The sequence below is a fragment of the Acartia tonsa genome, chromosome 1 (genome assembly GCF_053477335.1).
Source record: "Acartia tonsa isolate MP-2025a chromosome 1, ASM5347733v1, whole genome shotgun sequence".
Taxonomy (NCBI): Eukaryota; Metazoa; Arthropoda; class Copepoda; order Calanoida; family Acartiidae; genus Acartia; species Acartia tonsa.
In genome coordinates, this window is record NC_137260.1 from 27,991,264 (window position 1) to 28,016,227 (window position 24,964).

General features: G+C 33.5%; 1 protein-coding gene across 1 annotated transcript in view; it reads right to left on the reverse strand.

Annotated features, from left to right (window-relative positions):
* LOC145316728 (patched domain-containing protein 3-like) overlaps positions 1 to 24,964 on the reverse strand; it is a 46,720-nt gene that overhangs the window by 8,422 nt on the left and 13,334 nt on the right. The window contains exons 10-24 of the mRNA XM_080157442.1: positions 24,164 to 24,249; positions 21,935 to 22,004; positions 21,354 to 21,441; positions 17,046 to 17,135; positions 16,124 to 16,261; positions 15,334 to 15,463; positions 15,032 to 15,090; positions 14,675 to 14,771; positions 7,108 to 7,187; positions 3,016 to 3,119; positions 2,255 to 2,327; positions 1,949 to 2,017; positions 1,108 to 1,200; positions 713 to 777; positions 92 to 177 (exon numbers count right to left, since the gene is read on the reverse strand). Coding sequence (XP_080013568.1) covers positions 92 to 177; positions 713 to 777; positions 1,108 to 1,200; positions 1,949 to 2,017; positions 2,255 to 2,327; positions 3,016 to 3,119; positions 7,108 to 7,187; positions 14,675 to 14,771; positions 15,032 to 15,090; positions 15,334 to 15,463; positions 16,124 to 16,261; positions 17,046 to 17,135; positions 21,354 to 21,441; positions 21,935 to 22,004; positions 24,164 to 24,249 — 1,328 coding nt within the window. The remainder of the gene's footprint in view (positions 1 to 91; positions 178 to 712; positions 778 to 1,107; positions 1,201 to 1,948; positions 2,018 to 2,254; positions 2,328 to 3,015; positions 3,120 to 7,107; positions 7,188 to 14,674; positions 14,772 to 15,031; positions 15,091 to 15,333; positions 15,464 to 16,123; positions 16,262 to 17,045; positions 17,136 to 21,353; positions 21,442 to 21,934; positions 22,005 to 24,163; positions 24,250 to 24,964) is intronic.

Sequence of the window (24,964 nt, forward strand, 5' to 3'; positions counted from 1 at the left end):
TTTAAACTGACCAACCCAATGCAAGAGTTTTATTTGTATCAGATGCAATGCTATGTTTAACCTTAGGCTATACCAAAAAATGAATAATTACCATCTGGGAAATTTTCCATGTATGTTAGAAAGCCAGTATACCAGCTGTTTACAGCTGATATTATGTCAGTACTTTGATCAAGCTCCCTAAAATGATTTTAGTAAACATAAACTAATTTAATGTGACCAAAAATATCTTAAATTGATAGTCATAAAAACGTAATAAATCCTACATGCTTCTTGTACATTAATAAGGAATGGAATATCAAAGATAAAAAAGAAAGTACAGATTAAACCTAGGAAAAGATTATTATGGCGTGACTTTAAGTCCGTGTCATGTATAAAGTTATAAAGAACTAAGGGCCACACCCCTAAAATCCTTTAGATGCACTTTAGGGATGGTAGGACAGGGATACAACACTCCACTTAATCTTTTTTTGTAATGTTCTTCAGCTGATCAGGGGGTGGGAGGGGGGGGGGGAGGAATAGGCTTCCGCAAAATAGTTATAAACTTTCCTTGACGTATAAGAAGCTTCATTGTAAAGAGAACCATTTCGGTTCTGGGTTCAATATCCTAATCAAAGACATAAATCCTGTTACTTTTATAAAAGGATAAAGTTTAACTAAAATTTTTTTCTTCTAAACTTAAAAAATAAAGAAATAGAATAATATGAAATCTTACTTGTGCATAAGATCAAGTTTATCCAATTCTTCTGGTAATTTTAGGTCTCCCATGAAAACTGTAACCTTAAAAAGAAACAATCATATGAATTGAATTCTCTAAAGACTATAAAATCCCCAAAGGAAACAGGGTTTATGAATATGCAGTGATCCCATAATGTAGTACATTTAGAAACATTCTAGAAAGATAAGTAAATAGTCTTCTTAATAAGTAGGTATTAGGCAGTTCAATAAAAATTATTTTTGTTTAAAAGTGTCATTTTGACTCTTCAAAGTATTTTAAAAACATATTTTTTTCTGGCCAAGAAAAATATTTATAAAATTTTAATTGGTCTTCCTTACACTTGTTTCCAAAAAGCTATTTATGGATTTTTCTGAATATGAAATTATACCTACCTTTTCTCCACTTGAAGGATAAAATTTTGAGTTGTACTGATGCCATTGTGCCAGGTAGGACTCTGGAGGCAGAAACCAAATAGGATTAAATTCCTAAAAACATAACATTTTAATAACAGTTCTAACTATGTAAACTCATGTTTAAAACAGGTTGAAAGTAATTGTTTTTAAAAAATAATTTCCTTGTATAGAAACCAGCTAAATACAGTGTTTTTTTTTATGAGAACTTTTTTTGAAAGCAATTTTACCCCACTTATAGTTATCAGAATTTAATGATTAATGGCTTATTTTCTTCGTTTTTTAAGGCAATTAATAGAACAACAAAAAAATATTTCAGTTTTTATTTAAAAAGTACAGTAAAATCTAAAATTCAAAACTTAGGTGTCAACATCTAAAAATGGTTTTAGCGCATTTTTCTTATGCTCAAATAATCAACCTTTTGCAAGAATGGCTGCTAAACACTTCAAAGTTGAGATATAGAGCTAAAAATGTATACAGATACTATTAGGGACATGTACTAGAACATATCAAAGTTTGAAGGTCATATCTCAACCAGGAAGGGAGTACTGGCCCCCCAAAGTCGACTACAGAAAATCCATTTTTTTAAAGAAAAATGCGCTAAAACCATTTTTATATGTTGACACCTAAGTTTTGAAATTTAGATTTTACTGTACTTTTTAAATAAAAACTGAAATATTTTTTTGTTGTTCTATTAATTGCCTTAAAAAACAAAGAAAATAAGCCATTAATCATTAAATTCTGATGACTATAAGTGGGGTAAAATTGCTTTCAAAAAAGTTCTCATAAAAATAAACACACTGTATAATGAAGTATTTTTCACCTGTCTAAGTTCTATATTTCCCCAAATAGAAACACCAAGCAATCCAATAGTTGTTACAATCAAAGAAGCCTAAAATAAAAGATAAAACTACAAATAAAAATCAAATAATACAAAAACATGCCAGAAGAGGAATATTATCATTTTCAAAATTGAAAACAATAGAGGGATATCTAATCTATTGGGAAAAAGAATAGTTTCTCCTCCGTTGGTTGACCTAACTAACCTGTGTGAAATACCATCAAGCCTTGTCAGAACAAATACAAAGATTTCATATATAATCATCATTATTAACCTTATATATATTACCTTAACCAATGGCTTGACTATCACATTGCCCAAACCTTTGAAGCAGGACTGAAGAATATTCCGCTGGCTCAACCTAAAAGATTTGGTATATAATAGGAGTATTAATGTATTTATTCATAAGGAACAGGCCAATGTGATTATAATTCTACAGATCACAAAAAAAAATATTTTTCTATATAACCCAGCTGTAGATATATTGGCCAAAACGTTCATATAAAAAAAAAACATAAACGTAATTGTTTATTTTGCATAATGCATTTTCAGTTAATTGCAAAGAAGTGATTAGGTTATAAAACAAATATTTAGGTTAAATAAACAAAAGAATACGCAAATAAAGTAATACTAAATAAATAAATAACAAACCTACACTTGCATTTTTAAATAGAACAGGTAAGAATAATTAATAAATAGGTTTGAACTCCGCTTATAACATTGTGCTTTATTGTCCTTGGAACCATTTTGCAAATTATTAGGCGAAGAAGATATTTATATCATGTCAAAAAATTATTGTCAAAGTAGAAAGTTTAAATGGACGTACGGACTTTCTGGTAACGTCTATAGATTTTATACATTTTATTGTTCATATCTATTTTTCTATTTTTAACTAACTTTTACAGGAATCACCATGCCAAGTTTGAAATCAATAAGGCAATTATAACATTTATAAATCCACGATAAGCGCTATCTGTTACAGACGAAAGGACCGGCACTAATAATAGAAAAGCATTGTTTTTAATTTTTTTTATATTAAGTATGCTTACTGGTTTGGAGTATAGTTCTTATGAACATAGCAAGGGAAAGCTCCATCTCTCTTGGCCTCAACTCTGCGCTGATCCAAAGAAAACCAGGCAAAGAACCATGTAGCCTAAATGGTAGAATTGGTTATGAAGTCAATCGTATCCAAAAATCTTATAGTATAAGACAATGGACAATGAAAAAGTTTGAACAATAAAGATTTGTAAAACAAGATTTAATAAAAAGTTTTAAGCCTACGAATGACAGATCAAGTTTTGAAACCGTTGGGGACCAATATAGTTTACTGCCCATGTCCTAATCATCCCTGAATATATCCACGACTCAGTCAAACAGTTTGTATTGAGATGATCCTTATAATAAAGAATCAAGATACTACAATACACAAATATGAAAAACGTAGGATGCCTGTCTATCATTGTAAACCAAATTAATCTTCGGTCATGTATTGAAAGAAGACATACATTGCACAGTGGGCCAGAATTGGCCAAAACGGTTCAAAATTCAATAACTGAAAAACTATTGGTTTTAGAGAAAAAAATGTAAAACATGAAATGTCTATCTGGCCAAATACTAAAAGTTTGCTTATTTGTGTATACTCAGTTTTGGTGGAATTTTTGCGGATTTTTTTTTTAATTGCTACTAAACTTCATTTTACAGTTTAATCAAGAAAATAACAATTTTATAATTTTAAATTTTAAGCAACTTTGCTTTTATGTACAATTAACCTCTGACCACTCCATCATGTGGTTTTTGTGTATTTTTCGCGGATTTTTCAATAAGTCACTATTAAATTTCATCTGACAGTTTTAACACCAAAAGAACTATTTCATGTATTTAAATTTTAAGCAACTTTGCTCCTATGTACAATTAACCTCTGACCCCTCCTTCATGTGGTTTTGGTGTGTTTTTCGCGGATTTTTCAATAAGTCACTAATAAACTTTGTCTGACAGTTTTATCACTAAAAGAACAATTTTTTAATTTAAAACTTCAAACAACTTTGCTCTTATGTACAATTAATCTCTGACCCCTCCTTCATATGGTTTTGGTGTATTTTTCGCGGATTTTTCAATAAGTCACTATTAAACTTTGTCTGACAGTTTTATCACCAAAAGAACAATTTCATATCTTAATATTCTAAACAACTTTGCTCTTATGTACAATTGACCTCTGAACCCTCCTTCATGTGGTTTTGGTGTATTTTTCACGGATTTAAAAAAAATTACTACCAAACTTCAATTTACAATTATTGGTTGGAATGATTTAACACTAAACCTAATGAAACAACCAATCAAAACTAACTAAAGCCCCTAAACTTGAAATAAGGAATAAGAAAACATTTTTATAAAACTTTTGGGACTATTGTAATCAACAGCACATTGTACACTCTCTCGCTGAAAAAAACAGTATAGTAGTTGGGTAGGGAGGGGACATTGGGCTGTTTATTACTTTAGTCCCCAAAGTCTTATAATAACTTTTTCTTATTCATTGACTAAATAACTTTGGGGACTTTTTTTTATTGAATTTTGATTGGTTGGTTCAGAAAGTTGAGTGTCAAAATGTTTCAACCAATAATTTTAATCTACAGAAGGGGTAATTTTGTGTATCATCATTGGGGATATACATCAAATTATTGGCAATTGTCTTATCCCTTTTGTCCCTGAATAGTAGCATAGCTATGAATAGCTATGCATAGCTTTTCTATCAGTTTGTCCGTTCAAAATGTCATTAGTATAACATGGTGTAACAAGACTCGAACAGGACACCTCCCTGACAGCAAGCAGGCACGCTATTATTTACGCTAATTGTATGACGGGTTTTTAATATAACAATTTAGAAGTGTAAATATTTGTTTGTCCAACCGTTTCAGAGAGCTTCGCTTATTGAATGTTGTCATCCTTGTTAACATAAAATTTATTATTTCTGCACTATTTCAGGACATAATACAAGGACATCCATGCTTTTTTTTGTGGGAAGGGGGATAAATTAAGGTCAGGGGGGAGGGTTAGCCTTATGGACAAAAGAAAAATACACTATAAATAATATGCACACACACAGAGAAAGAGAGAAATATAAGGAGAGAGAGAAAGAGAGAGAGAGAAAGAGAAAAAGAGAGAGAGAAAGAGAAAAGGAGAAAAAGGGAGAGAGAAAGAGAGAGAAGAAGAGATAAAGAGAGAGAAAGAGATAAAGAGAGAGAAAGAGATAAAGAGAGAGAAAAAGATAAAGAGAGAGAAAGAGATAAAGAGAGAGAAAGAGAGAGAAAAAAGAGAGAAAGAAAGAAAGAGAGAGAAAAAGAGAGAAAGAGAGAGAGAGAGGGAGAGAGAGAGAGAAAGAGAAAGAGAGAGAGGGGGGGAGAGTGAGAGAGAAGAAAAAAGAGAGAGAGAGAGAGAGAGTATACAAAAGATATAATCTTTATATAATATTTATACATATATTATCAGGTTAAGAGAAAAAGAGAGAGGGAAAGAGAGAGAAAGAGAAAAAGAGAGAAAGAGAAAGAAAGAAAGAGAGATAGAGAGAGAAAGATAGAGAGAGAGAGAGAGAGAGAGAGAGAGAGAGAGAGAGAAAGAGAAAGAGAGAAAGAGAGAGAGAGAAAGAGGAGAGAGAGAGAGAGAAAGAGAGAGAGAAAGAGAGAAAGAGAGAGAGAAAGAGAGAGAGAAAGAGAGAGAGAGAGAAAGAGAGAGAGAGAGAGAGAGAGGGAGGGGGAGTGAGAGAGAGAGTATACTAAGGAGATAATCAAACTAAAAATTGTTACACTTATACATATATTATTAGGTTTATTTGAAAAAAAAATGCGCAATGCAAAATATACATATAAAATTGTAGTTTTCAAAATTCAACCAGCTAATTTTAAAACTTTCTAGAATGAACGGCTGCAAATGGCTGCAGCTAAAATCTTTTCTCCTGGCCTATAAATGAGCTAAATTTTATGAGAGTTAAGATCCTAGACCGGGCAAGTCTGGGCAAAATTTGCTACAAGCTTTGAAAGTTGACCTATGCTTTAAAAAAAGCAAAATTTTAGGAATATTTTTATAAAATTGATTGTTTAAATTCCATTTTATTTATTTATTTCTAGTTTTACTTTTATTATCTGATTACAATTGTTGTAACGTTTATCTGAAGCTTGATTTTTTGAAAATCGGCCATCATTAGCCTCAGAAATCTTGGTTTGAAGAAGGGTTGGTAGTGGTCAAAAATTGCCTTAAAAAATGCTACCCTACTCTACTTTGTTAGGCACTGGACGCACTCAGAAATACACCTGGACCTTGAAAATATCATTTTTAAAAGCCCTAATGTATGTAATTTAGTCATATAAAGAAAAAAATATAAATACTAAGTAACCAAATACCCCCCCAATTTTTGTATTTTGACACCTACTGGCCCACTGTGCATTGTTAAGATGTGATTTTAAAAGGGAGAGGTCATTTTCTAGTAAATCCCGTAAAGGTGTGTGTTATAAGGCCTAAAAATAGTAGTAGAACGATAAGGTGCTCTATATATTTGTATTTCCTATTGAATAGAACAATAGGGAAGAAATTTTTTTTTTTTTTTTTGATAACCGTACCTGGAATATCTGAAATTTCTATCAAACGCTTTGTTTGGCTCAAACTGACACAAATAAAAAAAAATATAATTATAATAAATCAACCTGTATAGAATGACTTCTTCCTTTGTTTAATGGTATAGATTGTTCTTAACCTTTACCTTGTACCTATAGAAAACATTATTATTATAATTATATTTTTTTTTAATTTTTGTCAGTTTGAGCCAAACAAAGCGTTTGATAGAAATTTCGTATTTTTTTTAGATAATCCAGGTACGGTTATCAAAAAAAAAAAAAAAATTTCCCTATTGTTCTATTCAATAGGGAATACATATATCTAGAGCACCTTATCGTTCTACTACTATTTTTAGGCCTTATAACACACACCTTTACGGGATTTACTAGAAAATGACCTCTCCCTTTGTTAAAGATTTTTTATTTAGATTCTTAAACTATTGATTAGCTATAGTAACATAATTTTAGGATTATTTCGTTTCCACACTTTTACATTAGACTAGTGATTAGTTCGTAGTGAAAATGAATAAAAATGTTTACCTGTAAAATATAAACAACCAGAATGCCAACGGCACAATAAATACAGAATGACCGCAAAGCTGGTAAAACAGTTGTACCACCTACGTTATAAATAAATTGGAATCATGTGAATGCCAAATAAAAGTAAAATTCTTGTACTAAAGTAACAGGATGTCTGTTTGTCTGTGTGTTTGTGTGTCTGTGATTTAGTACCGAAGGATCTCGCTAACCGCTGAACCGATCGGGTTCTCCTTAACAGGGTAGTTTCTCATAGGTCCCGGGAAGGTTTATAACTATTTTTGGGGAGGGTAACACCACCCTCCCAAGAGAAATCACAATAAATCGAAATTTTTTCCCCTCGAATAGAGACTTCTACGTAACATTGCAAAGTATCGTAGCAATTTGATAGAGACTCCTTCGCAACATTGCACGGTATCGTATTATTTTACACTTAAGGTGCCACTAGAGGACTCTAAAGGCGTAGCCGCTAGTTTTAAATAAAGTGATAAATAGCTAGACAATTTTAAGACATAGTTGGAGCTGAAGGCTTTACTCAAACCATCTTCCTAATTATCATGTTTGTGAAAACTTGTCTATGTCCCTGATAAAGGGGGGGGTTTTTAATGCAACCATCTCGTAATCAGTGAGCAAATGGCACTTAGAATTCGAATTTCGAGCTGAAATTTTGCATGGGTAATCCTTGGTAGGTTTATTTTCCCTAAATCGAACAAAAAATTGGAAAAGTAACGGCTGGCGGCTGCAGCTCAGCCGTTTAGCCGTTTTTTGCCTATTTTTAGGGCAAATTCATCATTATTTACGTAGGAATCAACTTTTTAAAACATAGTTTTGGTTTAACTCATATTAAATGATAGCAACAACCATTTTTAAAATTTCTAGTACCAGCTGCTAAACGGCTAGAACCGGCTGAAAACGGCTGGGAGCGGCCAAGAGTATGAAGAGTAGATAGGGCTTGTGACATGTCTAGGGGTAGGTTTTTACGGGTGCTGAGCTCAAAAATGCTACCAAAAATAGTGGCGGCCCATCCATTTGGCAGCTAAGTAACAGCTGCAGCTCAGCTGTGAGCGGCCAAGAGTAGAATGAGTAGATAGGGCTTGTGACGTGTCTAGGGGTAGGTTTTTATGCGTGCTGAGCTCAAAAATGCTACCAAAAATAGTGGCGGCCCATCCATGTGGCAGCTGGGTAACAGCTGCAGCTCAGCTGTGAGCGGCCAAGAGTAGAATGAGTAGATAGGGCTTGTGACGTGTCTAGGGGTAGGTTTTTATGGGTGCTGAGCTCAAAAATGCTACCAAAAATAGTGGCGGCCCATCCATGTGGCAGCTGGGTAACGGCGGCAGCTCAGCTGGGAGAGGCCAAGAGTAGAATGAGTACATAGGGCATGTGACATGTCCAGGGATAGGTTTTTATGGGTGCTGAGCTCAAAAATACTACCAAAAATAGTGATGGCCAATCCATGTGGCAGTTGAGTAATAGCTGCTGCTCAGCTGCGAGCGGCCAAGAGCAGAATGAGTAGATAGGGCTTATGACGTGTCTAGGGGTAGGTTTTTATGGGTGCTGAGCTCAAAAATGGTACCAAAAATAGTGGCGGCCAATACATATGGCAGCTGGGTAACAGCTGCTGCTCAGCTGCGAGCGGTCAAGAGTAGAATGAGTAGATGGGGCTTATGACGTGTCTAAGGGTAGGTTTTTATTGGTGCTGAGCTCAAAAATGCTACCAAAAATAGTGGCAGTCCATCCATATGACAGCTGGGTAACGGCCGTAGCTCAGCTGTGAGAGGCCAAGAGTAGAATGAGTAGAGAGGGCTTATGACGTGTCTAGGGGTAGGTTTTAATGGGTGCTGAGCTCATAAATGGTATTAAAAATAGTGGCAGCCCATCCATATGGCAGCGGGGTAAGGGCCGAAGCTCAGCTGGTAGAGGCCAAGAGTAGAATGAGTACATAGGGCTTGTGACGTGTCTTGGGGTAAGTTTTTATGGGTACTGAGCTCAAAAATGCTCCCAAAAATAGTGGCGACCCATCCATATGGCAGCTGGGTAACGGCTGCAGCTCAGCTGGGGGAGGCTAAGAGTAGAATGAGTAGAGGCTAAGAGTAGAATGAGTAGATAGGGCTTGTGGGCTGTAGCTGTTACCCAGCTGCCATATGGATGAGCCGCCACTATTATTGGTAGTATTTTTGAGCTCAGCTCTCATAAATACCTACCCCTAGACACGTCACAAGACCTATGTACTCATTCTACTTTCGGCCGCTCCCAGCTGAGCTGCCGCCGTTACCCAGCTGCCACATGGATGGGTCACCACTTTTTTTAGTAGCATTTTAAGCTCAGCACCCATAAAAACCTACCCTAAGACACATCACAAGCCCTATCTATCTCATTCTACTCTTGGCCGCTCCTAGCTGAGCTGTAGCTGTTACTCAGCTGCCATATATGGAATGGTCGCCACTATTTTTAGTGGCATATTTGAGCTCAATACCCATAAAAACCTACCCCGAGACACGTCACAAGCTCTATCTACTCATTATACTCTTAATGGCGCGCAGCTGAGCTGCAGCTGTTACCCAGCTGCAATGTGGATGGGTGGCCACTATTTTTGGTAACATTTTTGAGCTCAGCACCCATAAAACCTACCCCTAGACACATCACAAGCCTTATCTACTCATTCTACTCTTGGCCACTCGCAGCTGAGCTGCAGCTGTTACTCAGCTGCCATATGGATGGGTCGAAACTATTTTTGGTAGCATTTTTGAGCTCAGCACCCATGAAAACCTACCCCTAGACATGTCACATGCCCTATGTACTCATTCTACTCTTGGCCTCTACCAGCTGAGCTTCGGCCGTTACCCAGCTGCCATATGGATGGGCTGCCACTATTTTTGGTACCATTTTTGAGCTCAGCACTCATAAAAACCTACCTCTAGACACGTCACAAGCCCTATCTAATCATTCTACTCTTAGCCGCTCGCAGCTGAGCAGCAGCTATTACTTTACTGCCGTAGGGATTGGCCGAAACTATTTTTAGAAGCATTTTTGAGTTCAGCACCCATAAAAACCTAATCCTGGACACGTCACATGCCTCATGTACTCATTCTACTCTTGGCCTATCTCGTCTGAGCTGCGGCCGTTACACAGCTGAGCTGCGTCCATTACCCAGCTGCCATGTGAATGGGCCTCCACTATTTTTGGTACCATTTTTGAGCTCAGCACCCATAAAACCTACCCCTAGACACGTCACAAGCCCTATCTACTCATTCTACTCTTGGCCGCTCGCAGCTGAGCTGCAGCTGTTACCCAGCTGCCATATGGATTGGCCGTCACTATTTTTAGTAGCATTTTTGAGCTCAGCACCCATGAAAACCTACCCCTAGACATGTCACATGCCCTATGTACTCATTCTACTCTTGGCCTCTACCAGCTGAGCTTCGGCCGTTACCCAGCTGCCATATGGATGGGCTGCCACTATTTTTGGTACCATTTTTGAGCTCAGCACCCATAAAAACCTACCTCTAGACATGTCACAAGCCCTATCTAATCATTCTACTCTTAGCTGCTCGCAGCTGAGCAGCAGCTATTACTTAACTGCCATAGGGATTGGCCAAAACTATTTTTAGAAGCATTTTTGAGTTCAGCACCCATAAAAACCTAATCCTGGACACGTCACATGCCTCATGTACTCATTCTACTCTTGGCCTATCTCGTCTGAGCTGCGGCCGTTACCCAGCTGAGCTGCGTCCATTACCCAGCTGCCATGTGAATGGGCCTCCACTACACTGCATGATAGACTCGAAATAAAGTATTACCAAACTTTACCAATAAACTGTAAACAAATATGATAAATATACAAGCAAAATAACAAGTTAATGTTGAGATTCAATTCCTTCTCGTTCCTTCTTAAGCATAAAATGAATTTGAAAATTTTTAACATAAACTTTAATATCCTTATCAGGATGTTGATTTTATATGTCGTCTTTATGACAGGTGAAGATGTTATGAATATATTTCTTAAATTATGTATATAAAAAAATATTGTACGGTAATATCAAATTAAATTAAAAATAATTTATTTTTTTTGTTTTTTTTTGTACCAGAATCATCCCTGCAATGAAAGAAGAAAAAAATTTGTTTTGTTTTACATAGCAGACTAAATGTATTATGATAACATACAACGTCTCTTTGTGAGTTCATATTTATAATATTGATTTTTATAAATGAATTAATGAAAAAATATTTGTTTGAAATTTGACTAAATGTCATATTGTATAATTTACTTAATTCTTAACAGTCGGGCCCCTTGCCGCATCTTTATCGGTCGGGGGTGAGGGGGTGGTGTTCGACGCCCCCTCCCCTATTATCTGAGCCACTATTAGAGCTAGAGGTCTTAAAATTTCTGTGTATGTCCCCTGTTTGATAATAAATTTCCGACTATAAGTGAGTCAAAGTAAATTTTTGCTTTCTTCATCCTTTTATTTAACAACCTTTGTTTTTAGGTCCTTTTTTACTTAAATATTACTAACGGCTGCCTTTATTTTATTTTTTATTAATATTTTATTTTCTACTGAGAGCTACAATTGAATTTTCATCAGAGCATATTTAAATAAATTTTTATCTACAAATAACTTTCTTCTTTAATTATAGTTAAGTAGTTAAGTGCTGCTACTCTATAATTACAATCTTCTTTAAAAGGACTGTTAATGTTTATGATAATTCATATTAGATTTCAGCAATGTGAAGCTGCTTTGTTTAGGAGTGAGGGGGTGTTTGAGCTAATACTATTCAGAATCAAATCTTTAGTGGTGAAGCTACTCTATAATTCACTTTTTCTGTGTGTTAGTTAGTCCGTAACACTAAGGGGAAAATGTAATTTTCTTAGGTCTTATTGGAGACAGCTGAAATATTCAGTGAAGATTCTTTTGACATTTATTCTTTACAATGCCTTTTTGTCTGTCTGTTGGTCATGCTTCAAAAGACATATTACATATTCTCTCCTCTCATTTGTATTTGTTAAGAAAACTTAACATCTGCTCTCACTTTGTGCATTTGACCATTACAAGATTTTTTGTGCTTTGCTACTAATGGTTGTTGTAATAAATGTTTTATTTTGACAATGATCAAAGTATAACCCAATGAATTTTAGCATGTTAGTTTGTTCTGAAATTTTTGCAAGGGGGTACTTTCATGAATAAAAATATATCACAAATTCAGTTTGTCAAAAATATTAATAAGAAGAATGTTCATAAGAAAATAATACTAAAATTTTTGTTCTGATCCCACAATATAAGTTTCAAGTTAGTGTGAAACTGCATTTTGATACTCCATGCATCATTTTACCCACAAACCTGTCGCATAACTCTTTTTTTAATTTGAATCCCAAAAATGCTTGGGTGTCTTTGATTTTTAGCCTTATATAACAGTAACATGATGTCTATTTATCTATTTGTCTCAAAGGATCTCGCTAACTGCTAGACAGATATGGTTTTTCTTTACATTAAAGCTTTATATACATATGTCCTGGCCATGTTTATAACTATTTTGGGAAAGGGTACCTCCACAATATAAAAATTGCTCCTAACAAAAAATAACCCTCTAAAATTTTTGAAAAACTATGATCTTAAGTGTAGTTGCGACTCTCCACCCCCCCCCCCCCTCCCTCCCCTTCCTATCCCCAAGTGTCCCTAGAGGATTTAAGGGTACGTAGCCGCTAGTCCTTATATGGAAATAACAGGATGTATGTATATCTGTCTCTAGCAAAGGAACTCGTTATCCGCTGAACAGATGTGGTCCGTGTTTTTTTTTGTAAAACTTAAATTAAAAAATAGAGGGGATTAAATTCTAGTGCCCATAATGATTGCTGGGGGCGTAGCGTTTTTAGCATGGCAAGCATCGTTTTAGAATTAAAAAGAAAATAAATATTTCAGTTAATAACAACCCAACAAATAATGTCTATAGCAATTTGATCAGCTGATTGGTTTTAATACTAGATGTTTTTTTTAAGTAGCGCAGCTACTCTAAATCTAGGAAATAAATCTAATTTTGCTTAGAATTTACTTTTAGGTGTTTTAAACGTTGTAAATTGAAGATTTTATTTTGATAATTAACATTTTACAACAATACCCTCTATAAACTGTGAGGAAGTTTGATAAAATTACGTTTATTTTGCAAGCTTTTTTGAAAATACTTCATTATTTTTATAATTCTGACAAAATAGAAGTTCTGTTTAAGTAAATAACATGGCCACAAAAAGGTTTAAGCAGTTATTGAAATATTTTATTACCATTCTTGCTAATTAAATAGTCGTTAACTATGTTTAATTTGCATTTTTTTAAAAGACAAGAAAAATATTCTACTTAAATGCTACTTTTATGAAGTTATCTTAAACCTTTTCCAAAAGTTTGTTTTATAAAAATATTTTATTTTCCATTGATTTTATTGATTATATAGGTTAAAAATATCAAAAGTATTTTTTAAAGGCTATAGATTAATTTTGATTAATTCCGATTTTTAATTTTTTAAATTTTTTTCAAATCTGAAAGAATATGCCTGTCTTTTTAAAGAATAGATTATATAAAAAAACTAAATTAAACATATTGAGGCTATCAATAAGTTAAAAATATTTTTTTTTTACTATTAAATCGCTAATTTTTAAAATCATTAGATTTTAAGCTTATTTTGCATGGAAACACACTTTTTCAGTCATTTCTTCTCAACAATGGATCTTAAATGATTATTACTGAAAACTTTCATGAAAATGTTATTAACCAAAACTCCAAATAAAGGAAATAATGTGCGAAAATGTGTGCAAAAAGTTGCCAATATCTCGTTAGAAGGGACTTAATGGATTTTATTTTTTACTGCTTACGACTTAGTGGACTATAAACTATTAGAAAAGTATCACTTCAAGGTGGAATTTTAAGGGTCAACTTTTTTTCTTTTAAAATTCGCAGTGACTATTTTTGTTAGCATTTTTGAGCTCAGCACCTATAAAAACCTACACCTAGACACGTCACAAGCCCTATCTACTCATTCAACTCTTGGCCGCTTGCAGCTGAGCTGCAGATGTTACCCAGCTGCCATATGGATTGGCCGTCACTATTTTTAGTAGCATTTTTGAGCTCAGCACCCATAGAAACCTACCCCTAGACATGTCACAAGCCCTATCTACTCTTCATACTCTTGGCCGCTCCCAGCCGTTTTCAGCCGGTTCTAGCCGTTTAGCAGCTGGTACTAACAATTTTAAAAAATGGTTATTGTTATCATTTAACATGAATTAAACCAGAAATATGTTTTAAAAAGTTGATTCCTACGTAATTAATGATGAATTTGCCCTAAAAATAGGCAAAAAACGGCTAAACGGCTGAGCTGCCAGCCGCTAGCCGTTACTTTTCCAACTTTTTGTTTGATTTAGGGAAAATAGACCTATCAAGGATTACTCATGCAAAATTTCAGATCGAAATTCGAATTCTAAGTGCCATTTGCTCACAGATTACGAGATGGTTGCATTAAAAACCCCCCCCTTATTTTTTTTATGTACATAAAGTTTTAAAATTTCTTCTCAAAAGTATTGTCATAAACGTACCAATGATGAAAGCCAAGAAATCAGTGAGGGAAGTAATAGTTATAGCAGAGCCAGCTCTTAACATAGCCTCACCCATTCTCTCATGTAGGCTCTGATCCTAAATAACAAGAGGTTTAGTGGGAAGCAAATGTAATAGTTAAAGCAGAGCCAACTCTTTACATAGCCACACCCAAAACAAGAAATTTTAAATTTAGAGTTTAGAAGAGCCTGCCTATTTTTAACTGGTCTCTTATAATATCACGGTAATCGGAAATCTTTGGCCATTTAAAAAGAGACTGAATAATAAAATGATATAATTTACTACCTAATTTACCCTGCTAATCTTTTTGTCCTACTGTAACATTTTTCCCCTTTTACCTGTATTTCTGGTGGCAGGTTCTGGAAGCATTGTACAGCAACAAACATGTCATCAATACCTAGAAGAATGTTGTAATCATAAAAGTGCGAATGAAGGGGGGTCTCCACATTCCAAAATTTTAATTGGAAAGGCCTGCATTTTCCTATTTCCAATACTAAAGAAATACACCCCCTTGGCATATCGTGTGATCGCTTTTTTTGCTTTGCAACGACAGTAAGTGACATTTTTCGACTTAAATCCTTAAACACTGAATACCAGAGACTATTATTTCTATAAAATTAATCAAAGATATTACTCTTACCTATACCAAGAAGGAGGAATGGAATGATGTTATGAAGGGGGCCAAAGGCAAGTCCAAAGTAAGAACAGAATCCATATGCAAAGAAAATAGAGCCACCGACACTAACAAGGCCCATTAATGATACAAATCCCTGTAAAATAGAATCAATATTCAAATTATTAAAAGAGCCTTTAATTTTACTTTTTCAACACGGATAAAACAGCGGAAAGTTGTTGTATTTAGTAAGTCGTAGCTTTTTTATCTCATTCCTCTATTACTTACTTATTTCTTAAATAAATTGGAAATAGGGAAAAGAGGTTATTTTTTCGTCTGTTTTTTTTATTTAGATCAGGTTTGGTTAGGTTTTATGAAGTACTAGGTAACATGCTGGGCCAGAGCTCCCCACATGGTAAAAAACTACCCCTTAATTATATCTATTTAAAAAATAGTAGTTGGATTGAAGGGAGTATCAGTGTTCAACAGGTACTTTGTGTGAAAGCACTCGGTGAATTCAAGAAACCAGCTCTTAATTATTTAAATCCCGTTTAAAATATCATTTAGAATTAATGTCTAGTGTAACTGTAGTATCGAGAACAGTCTATAGAGAAGCTTTGCTCCACGTATAATATGACTGTCCTTGTTATTTTGGGTTGACCTCCTTCTGTTCTGGATGTCCGTAGCATGGGTTCGAAGCCCCCATTGGTACATTACGACTGGATATGTCTTAATTTTTCCTGCTAACGTCGTCAATTGTTCAGATGCCCCTTTACCCTTCTTTTTTTGAAAAAATATTGAAAAACATACAACTTACTCTTTGTTCGACCATATTGAACTTGCCCAACATGAGGTTGACATAGGTGAAGACAATGGCAAATCCAATGATGAGGTTGGTCACGTCTGTCATGATAGTCGCTGAGGCAATCTGGCCAAAGCTACTCATTACATTTACCTACAATTTAGAAGATTATAGTATCAATTTGTAGACAAATAAGACCTCATAAGGCTTCAACAATAAATAAGGAAAAGAAAATTAAACATTTTTTCAAAACACACATCTTTCTACCTAAACTGACTACATTAATGTAAATTGCAAAAAAGTAGTTCTTCAGAAATTCTATTTTTATTCAATACTACCAAAATCAGACCATAGACATAAAGTGAAGATCTTTGGAACATTGGACGGATTGGCCATCTTGGGTAATAAATCTTTTCTTTGAGTAGAAAAAAAAATTTTCAAACTATATCAGTAAACAAATGATAAATTTTCAAACTATATCAGTAAACAAATGATAAATTTTCAAACTATATCAGTAAACAAATGATAAATTTTCAAACTATATCAGTAAACAAATGATAAATTGTACATAGATTAAAATGCAAGATACAAAGATGCATGTTGAGATTTGGTGACAACAACAAAATGTTTTAATTTATTATCTCGTTGCAAAAAAGTCGGCCAACTTTTAAAAAGTTGACTTACATTTAATATTAATTATTTATAAACTTGCGGTTACGCCAGCAGAGTCCTCTAAGATCACTTGAGGATTGGTGTAAGTCGTCCCAAAAATTTGGGTTTTTTCCAGGGGCGATTTCTCTAAGTTATAAACCTTCCCTGGACCTATAAGACGCTTCACTATTAAATAAGCCATAACGGTCCATTGGTTAGTGGAATTATATGGAACAGACACAAATCCTCTTACTTTTATATAAGGATCAATATAAATAATACATACCTCGACTTGAATATTAGTTGGTTCAATTTCTTTAGCTTCCAGTAGCACTCGAATCATTTCCTTCTCAAATTCAGCAGTTTCAGAGTCCAACTAAAATATTAATATGGTTATTATTCAACATAGAAGGAATATTTATAGCATCGTATTATAGATGGATAAATTTTAGAACCAATTCCTGGTTGGTTGGTCCCGTGGGATGGAAGGCCCAAGCCAAAGTTCTAAATAAGAAATATTTTCCTTTTTCTAGCAAATTGGTATATTTCGATATGACACATGTAATTTCAATGTGACTTTAACTTGAATACCTATATCTAAAATTTTTCACATAAAAAGATAAAATATTAGAATTGTTGTTATTAAGTATGTATCCAACACATCTTATAATGCATTAATAAATATTGCAACTTTTTAAGTACGTAAAAGCGATTATACTGAGATTAACTGAAATTAGAGTCTAATCCCTGTAACATGAAACAGGAATTTTTAACAATATACAATGATTTAGTATATATTAAGATTATAGAACAACGGGCGCCCAAATGTCAAAAAATATGTGTAAGATGTCAAGAATTATAATTTTGCTACAACTTCAATACTTAATACTTTTTCATTTTAATTTAGATATAAAAAATATACTTTTTATAAGAATTATTACTTAAACATGGTCTTAAAATTAAAAAGGTGAAGAAAATATAAACATTAAAGACCAAAGCATGGGGGAAAAAGACGAAAATCAGTTTCAGAACAAAATTTTCACCCCAACCCCTTTATCTGCTGTCAAATCAAAACAAAAATGAGATATTATTGTCTCCCAATATATCCAAAAAGATCTGAGAAACAGTTGAAACTTACGAGTTCTCCTGTTGTTGCAGAATAGCTTTATATCACTCCAATCCAATTTTATTTTATTGTAACTAAATGCTAATAACTCTTTTGTTATGCTTAGTGTTCAAACCAGCCACGCAATCGTTTGTTCTGTTGTCACACTCTTGCACATCTAATTGGTCAGATGTAAATTGGTATTGAAAAGAGTAAGATCTAGAATAATGTGATGTTGCTATTATGTATTTTTAAGAATTTGTGTTTTAATTTATTATTTAGAACATATTTTGTTGTATAAAGGTTGTTCTTTTGATATTATACTTTACTTTAATTTTTGATCATTTTAGAGGAAAGTGGTCAAATTTATTAGAACAACTTGAGTTTTATTAATGTACTCACGGTTAGACCCTCAGATGTCAAAACTTTATTTTAGTGTTTGGCCAAAATGACTTAGCAATTGTATCTGTAAGTACGTCTAATAACACCCTTTGCTATTTTTAAAATCCTAGAAAATTTTTTTTGCAAGAAAATTGCATAATTTCGCAACCTTTTTTAGAACCACTACATAACTCGAGTTTTAAAACTTTTTATATAAAATCCTTTTTACAAAAAATATCAATAATTACTTAAAATTAAACCTAAAAGAAAAAAAATCTCATTACACGTGTTAATTTGCATGTTTTAGGTCTTTTTTTGAGGAAAGTATAACTTCCACATTTTTGACACTAATATATTTTTTTAACATTTCAAAGTAAAATATAATAAAACCTAAAAGAATTACCAATTTTCTACATTTAAAACAAAATGTTAACAAAATTTAAAAACATTCTAATATATAACTTTAAAAATCAATAACATTTTATAAAATGATGTTTTAAAAAATAAATCATTAAAAGGTATTAAAATGCATTTTAAGTTGCTTAAAATTAAAACGAGAATATCTTTTTACACTTTATTCTTTGTAATAGAGATTAATCGGCATTTGCTGAAAATGAAACATTTAATAAACTAATTGAATCTTTTTGTGACCATGTTTAAACTTTTTAATTTTTACACTAAGGTGTTTTTTAATGAAAATCTTTGTTGAATTCTCTTTTGCGACAAAAAAAGAAAGGGAATTTTTTACTATTTCTAGGTTATCTTATGTAATTTAAACTATATAATATGAAATAATTTTTAATTGTCTTTCTTTTGAGCTACAAAACACTGTAAAATGTAACATATATGCAAAAATAACAATTTTTTTAATGAATATTATAATATCCTTATATGACATTGCGTCAGAGCTCATTCTTTAGATCATATGTTCATGAAAAGTAGTCATAAACTTGGAGGGTTGCGCTATTTATTAGAATATTAGGGTATAGTCCTTTCCACGACATATCTCCATAAGGAGCGATTCTTCGTATTTTTCACAGTAGCTTTTCTCCTATTTCTAGCCCCTGCGGGGGGCTCTAACCCTGCGGGCCAATTTACCTAACCCTGTAGGAAAATCACCTAACACAATATAACCTAACCTAACCTAAAATAACCTATAAAAAGCCATTTTAAAATTACGAAGAATCGCTCCTTATGGAGATATGTCGTGGAAAGGACTATACCCGAATATTAAATAAACTTGAATGGTAAAAATATTAGCATAGCCTTTGTCAATTCAAATGCTTTAGGTATATTATTCGGAAAGTTAGTTAAAAAAGAGAGAATTTGCTGTGTATACTGTTGAAAGACTTTCAAAAATGTAAATTACAAAGCAATCCTAAAAGATCGGGTCGTAGGCGAGTCTTAGTCGGGGGTATTCTGATAGCAAATATTGCGTTATTGGTATACAATGTAAAAAAAAAAACATTTTAAAGAAATTCTTTAAATAAAACCCAACGTGTATTGGCAGTACAAACATCTTAATGCTAGCAGACATATGTTTATCAACATTTGCAGAAAACTATTTCCACAAGAAAAATTATTCAGGTTTCTACTTCACAATTTTAAATATTTCTTTCTGATAAAATGTTTGACATATATCGTATAATCATTTACCAAAAAAAATATTTTGATAATTTAGATTTCAGAGAAGATTAATCCTTTCAAAAAACTAAGACGACATTTTGCATCTTCTGTCATGACATTTTAGAAAAAATATAAAAAAAACAAAATTTAGTATGAAAACTATTTTCATTGATTTTTCTGAAGGTATTATCGTATTCTGTGGCTTTGTTGTTATCATTTACTTATATCGAAAGTGCCAAACATTGTACCCTAACTTATTCATTTAATAAAAAACTAACCGTGTACTGTAAACATCAGTGATAAGTGCCAGAAGTTATTATTAAGTACTTTTTGTGAAAATAAATTATAAAATTAATCTGGTGTTTATTTTATTTAACAATGATTAAATCCTCAGACCGTATCAATAATTGATTCATTTAGAATGTGTTTAAACTTTCACTCTCAAGAAGAAATGGTTTTAATGGAACCATTATTATCCCGCTACACCTGTACCAGCAGTATCAGATCCTCCATCCAGTACAGCAGCTGTTGTAATACTTACCAGTTCTCCTGTACCAGCAGTATCAGATCCTCCATCCAGTAGAGCAGCTGTTGTAAGACTTACCAGTTCTCCTGTACCAGAAGTATCAGATCCTCCCTCCAGTAGAGCAGCTATTATATTACTTATCAGTTCTTCTTTTCCAGCAGTATCATATCCTCCCTCCAGTAGAGCAGCTATTATATTACTTACCAGTTCGTCTTTTCCAGCAATATCATATCCTCCCTCCAGCAGAGCAGCTGTTGTATTACTTACCAGTTCTTCTGTACCAGCAGTATCAGATATCTCTCCAGTATAGCAGCTGTTGTATTACTTACCAGTTCTCCTGTACCAGAAGTATCAGATCCTCCCTCCAGTAGAGCAGCTATTATATTACTTACCAGTTAGTCTTTTCCAGCAGTATCATATCCTCCCTCCAATACAGCAGCTGTTGTATTACTTACCAGTTCTTCTGTACCAGCAGTATCAGATATCTCTCCAGTATAGCAGCTGTTGTATTACTTACCAGTTCTCCTGTACCAGAAGTATCAGATCCTCCCTCCATTAGAGCAGCTGTTGTATTACTTACCAGTTCTTCTGTACCAGCAGTATCAGATATCTCTCCAGTATAGCAGCTGTTGTATTACTTACCAGTTCTCCTGTACCAGCAGTATCAGATCCTCCCTCCATTAGAGCAGCTGTTGTATTACTTACCAGTTCTTCTGTACCAGCAGTATCAGATATCTCTCCAGTATAGCAGCTGTTGTATTACTTACCAGTTCTCCTGTACCAGCAGTATCAGATCCTCCCTCCATTAGAGCAGCTGTTGTATTACTTACCAGTTCTCCTGTACCAGCAGTATCAGATCCTCCCTCCAGTACAGCAGCTGTTTTATTACTTACCAGTTCTCCTATACCAGCAGTATCAGATCCTCCCTTCAGCAGAGTAGCTGTTGTATTACTTACCAGTTCTCCTGTACCAGCAGTATCAGAGCCTCCCTCCAGTAGAGCAGCTGTTGTATTCATCCTACCCATCCACTCCATCTTTACTGCCCTGTAAAATACAGAAATACAAAGATGATAACATCCATGAACAGCGTAATCCAAAAATCATGGACAATCGGACAAAGCACGTTAAAATCAGATGTTCAATAATCACTAATTAAATATAACTTTTTAAACTTTTAGATGTTTAATGAATATTTTAATGTTTAGGTATATTTTTAAAGAATGACTTACAGACCATAAAACTTAGAAAATTATGTACTGGATGCTGATTTGTATAACTAGAGAATTTTTTCATCGAATTTTGTTCAAAATTCATTTCTTTTTAAATGCCGACAATAAAAGTGTTGATGTTCGTTTGTCTTGTTTGTGTAATCTTAAAGCTTTGCTTGAATTGATGTCTTTAATTTATTGTATTTATTATTAACACATTTTTGCCTTTTTAAACTATCCAACTCTCGTTCCCTATAAAAAATTAAAACCAATGAACATGTAAAATGGTAGAGTAGATTTGCTAAGAGAAAAACTTGAAACGAACAAACCTTGCTTTTATAATAGTTTTGTTATCAGCACCATAAGTTACACCTCCCAACAAAGGTTTAAAATCTTTCTCTAAAAAAAAGTTAATGTATTTTATTTTCAGTTTATTAATAAAATGAAATTTAGCGGAAGAAAGTTTCTTGATAGAAATTACTTGAAAAGAAATGTATTAAAAGTATTGCGAGATGTCATAAAAAGCCCCCAATTTAAATAATATATATCAATATAAAACAAACAGGAAAGGTGTGTAGTAATAATTGCGGCTCTAATTATCAAATAATGAGAAAAATTGCAGATGTACGTGCGTAGGTACTCTTTTCCACCAAAACCAAAAATCACCAATAATATGTTAAAACTGGGGGATCTACTGCAGTTCATGGTAAAATATTGCTGGTAACGAATGCTTCCTGGTTACTGGCAATATTACAAGATTCCTGGATCCAGCAGCACGCATATTCCCCTAAATCCTAGGTTCCTGTTAGCTGGCAATCTGCAAATTTTCCAGGTTACCAGCAATGAGAGAAGATTACTGGCTAACAGGAGTTTTTACCCCATACCCCTTATCACATTTTCTTAGGGGGTAAACAGCAATGATTAAAAAGGGACAATTGCTTCAATTATTTTATTAATAAAGGTGGGGGAAGGATATGGGAGAGTTGGATCTTTACCTATAAATTTAACTGTTTCTATCTTCATATCCAATTTGGCGCCAAAATTTTGGCGCGCCTTTTTATTTTTATAATATATTGAAAAGTGGGGGAGATAAATTCGTAATTTTCATCGTAATAATAAATTATTTCTTTCTAAGTAAGGCTCTGCAATTAAACAGTAAAACCAACTAACTTGAACGCCTATAGGTTATTGGTTACCCATTTTTAAAGGGGGGAGGCGGATGTGCCACTTTTTGAAACCAAAACTAAAAGTCAACAAAGGAACTCAACTAAAAAAAGAGTTACAGGTCTGAGATTTTGCATGGCAGTTGCTTTATAGAGGTACAATATGGAACTGTGAAGAAACGGCGGCGCAACCGCCGAAAACCGCCGTTTCCCGCCGATTTTTTTTGCAATTTCTCGGCGGTTTTCGGCGGATGCGCCGCCGTTTCTTCACTGTTCCATATTGTAACCCTATAAAGCAACTGCCATGCAAAATCTCAGACCTGTAACTCTTTTTTTAGTTGAGTTCCTTTGACTTTTAGTTTTGGTTTCAAAAAGTGGCACATCCGCCTCCCCCCTTTAAATCTCTGATACTTTTGGTGGGTGTTTTAAATTCAAATTATCTTCCCTCCTTTTTATGCTTTTTAAACACAAGCAAGCAAGGTTGACAATATAGCAATATTTGTTTGTTTCTCAATTAAGATCTCACTAACCACTGATTCGATTGAGTTCTTCATTTTAGAGAAGCTTCACAAGGTCCCATGATGGTTTTAGGATATTTTCTGCCCCCTTTCTATCAATTTAAAACGGAGCCTCATGATGCTAGGGGCGCAACTGCTATAATGTACAATATAAAGTAGCGAAGGATTTTAATTTAAAGTAAAATATTTAGGAAAAATAAGTTACAATTAAATAATGAGTTTCATACTTATTTATAAGTAACAGGGTGTCCGCTTTTGTGTGTGTTTGACAGTCTTTGTACACAGAGGGATCTTGCTAACCGATAAACCAAAAAATTATAATAATATTTTTTCTAAAGGCGGTTTATCTTAGGAGGATTGTGAATCAAATCAACCAAAATAGTTAAAAACCTTCCCTGGACCTATTAACCTTAAATTTTTTCCTGACTACTTTTATATTGTTACTTTTTACACCTACGTAAACGTTGTATTATTAACTGTTGATAAAAATCAGAAATACCCTCCCACCACATCAGACAAACATGCCAAAAAAGCCACTTTTGAGTTGTGTGAATCTTATCAACCTCTAATTGTGGGGTAAGTGTAATAAAAGGGAAATGGGAATTAAAAAGGGAAATATTGCTTTTTAACAGGAATATTTCAAACATGGCAGTGGCCAGAAATATGCATAAATTGCTGGCAACCAGGAAAGTTAAACATTGGTAGCTCCAGAAATATTTCTTGTTATGCTAGATCCAGGAATCTTCTAACATTGCCAGGAAACAGGAAGCATTCGTTACCAGCAATATTTTACCATGAACTGCAGTAGATCCAAACTGGGAAATACAGAAAAAATATTCTCCCATTAACAAATCCCTGTCACCATGGGTGAACAAACCTGTAAGGAAAAGCTCGCTGTACCCCCAATTATTTACTTTTTCAACAATCTCAGATTTGGTTATATTTGCTATCTGACTGTCGGATCTAAAAAAAAAAAATTCCATGATTAAGTTGTAAGTGTACTTTCAGTTTTGACATGAAAATAATACACCAAAATTGGCAATTTTTGTTTTATATGAAATCCAAAAACGGTCACACAAAGATGAAATAAAACATAACACAAAAAGTCGAATGTAAATAAACATTGTACATAATTTAATGTAAAATACCCACTTTTATTTTTTATACATAATCTATTATCATGTATTTATTACATGAACAATGTGACAAAAGATAAAAAAATAGATATAACTAAGAATTTTATCAATAAAAAAAACCCAGAAAATAATTCAGACAAAGGGGACAAGGGATCCTTTGATTTATAGAACACGCATTGCGTGTTAAAAATATTGAACTGAAATGCTAGAATTTTAACTAAAGTTTTTTTTTAGAATTTAATCCTTATTGGCTTTTTTTGGTCACAATCTTGAAATAAAACAAGGATGATGAAACCATAGGTAGGTACAAAAGATCAAATAAAATTAATCTTATTTGACAATTCTGAAATATATATTCTGGATATAGTGAGGTACACAGTACATGTTTATTAAACAGTTTAATTTCATAAACTAATCTCATAAAATAATTCGTGTAAAACATGTAACATAATTTCAAATTATTTAGTAAGGCAGACAGACAAAAAGGTGCCTAGGTATTAGTATGGGATATCCTCAAAAGAAAAAGTTAACAAACATAATCA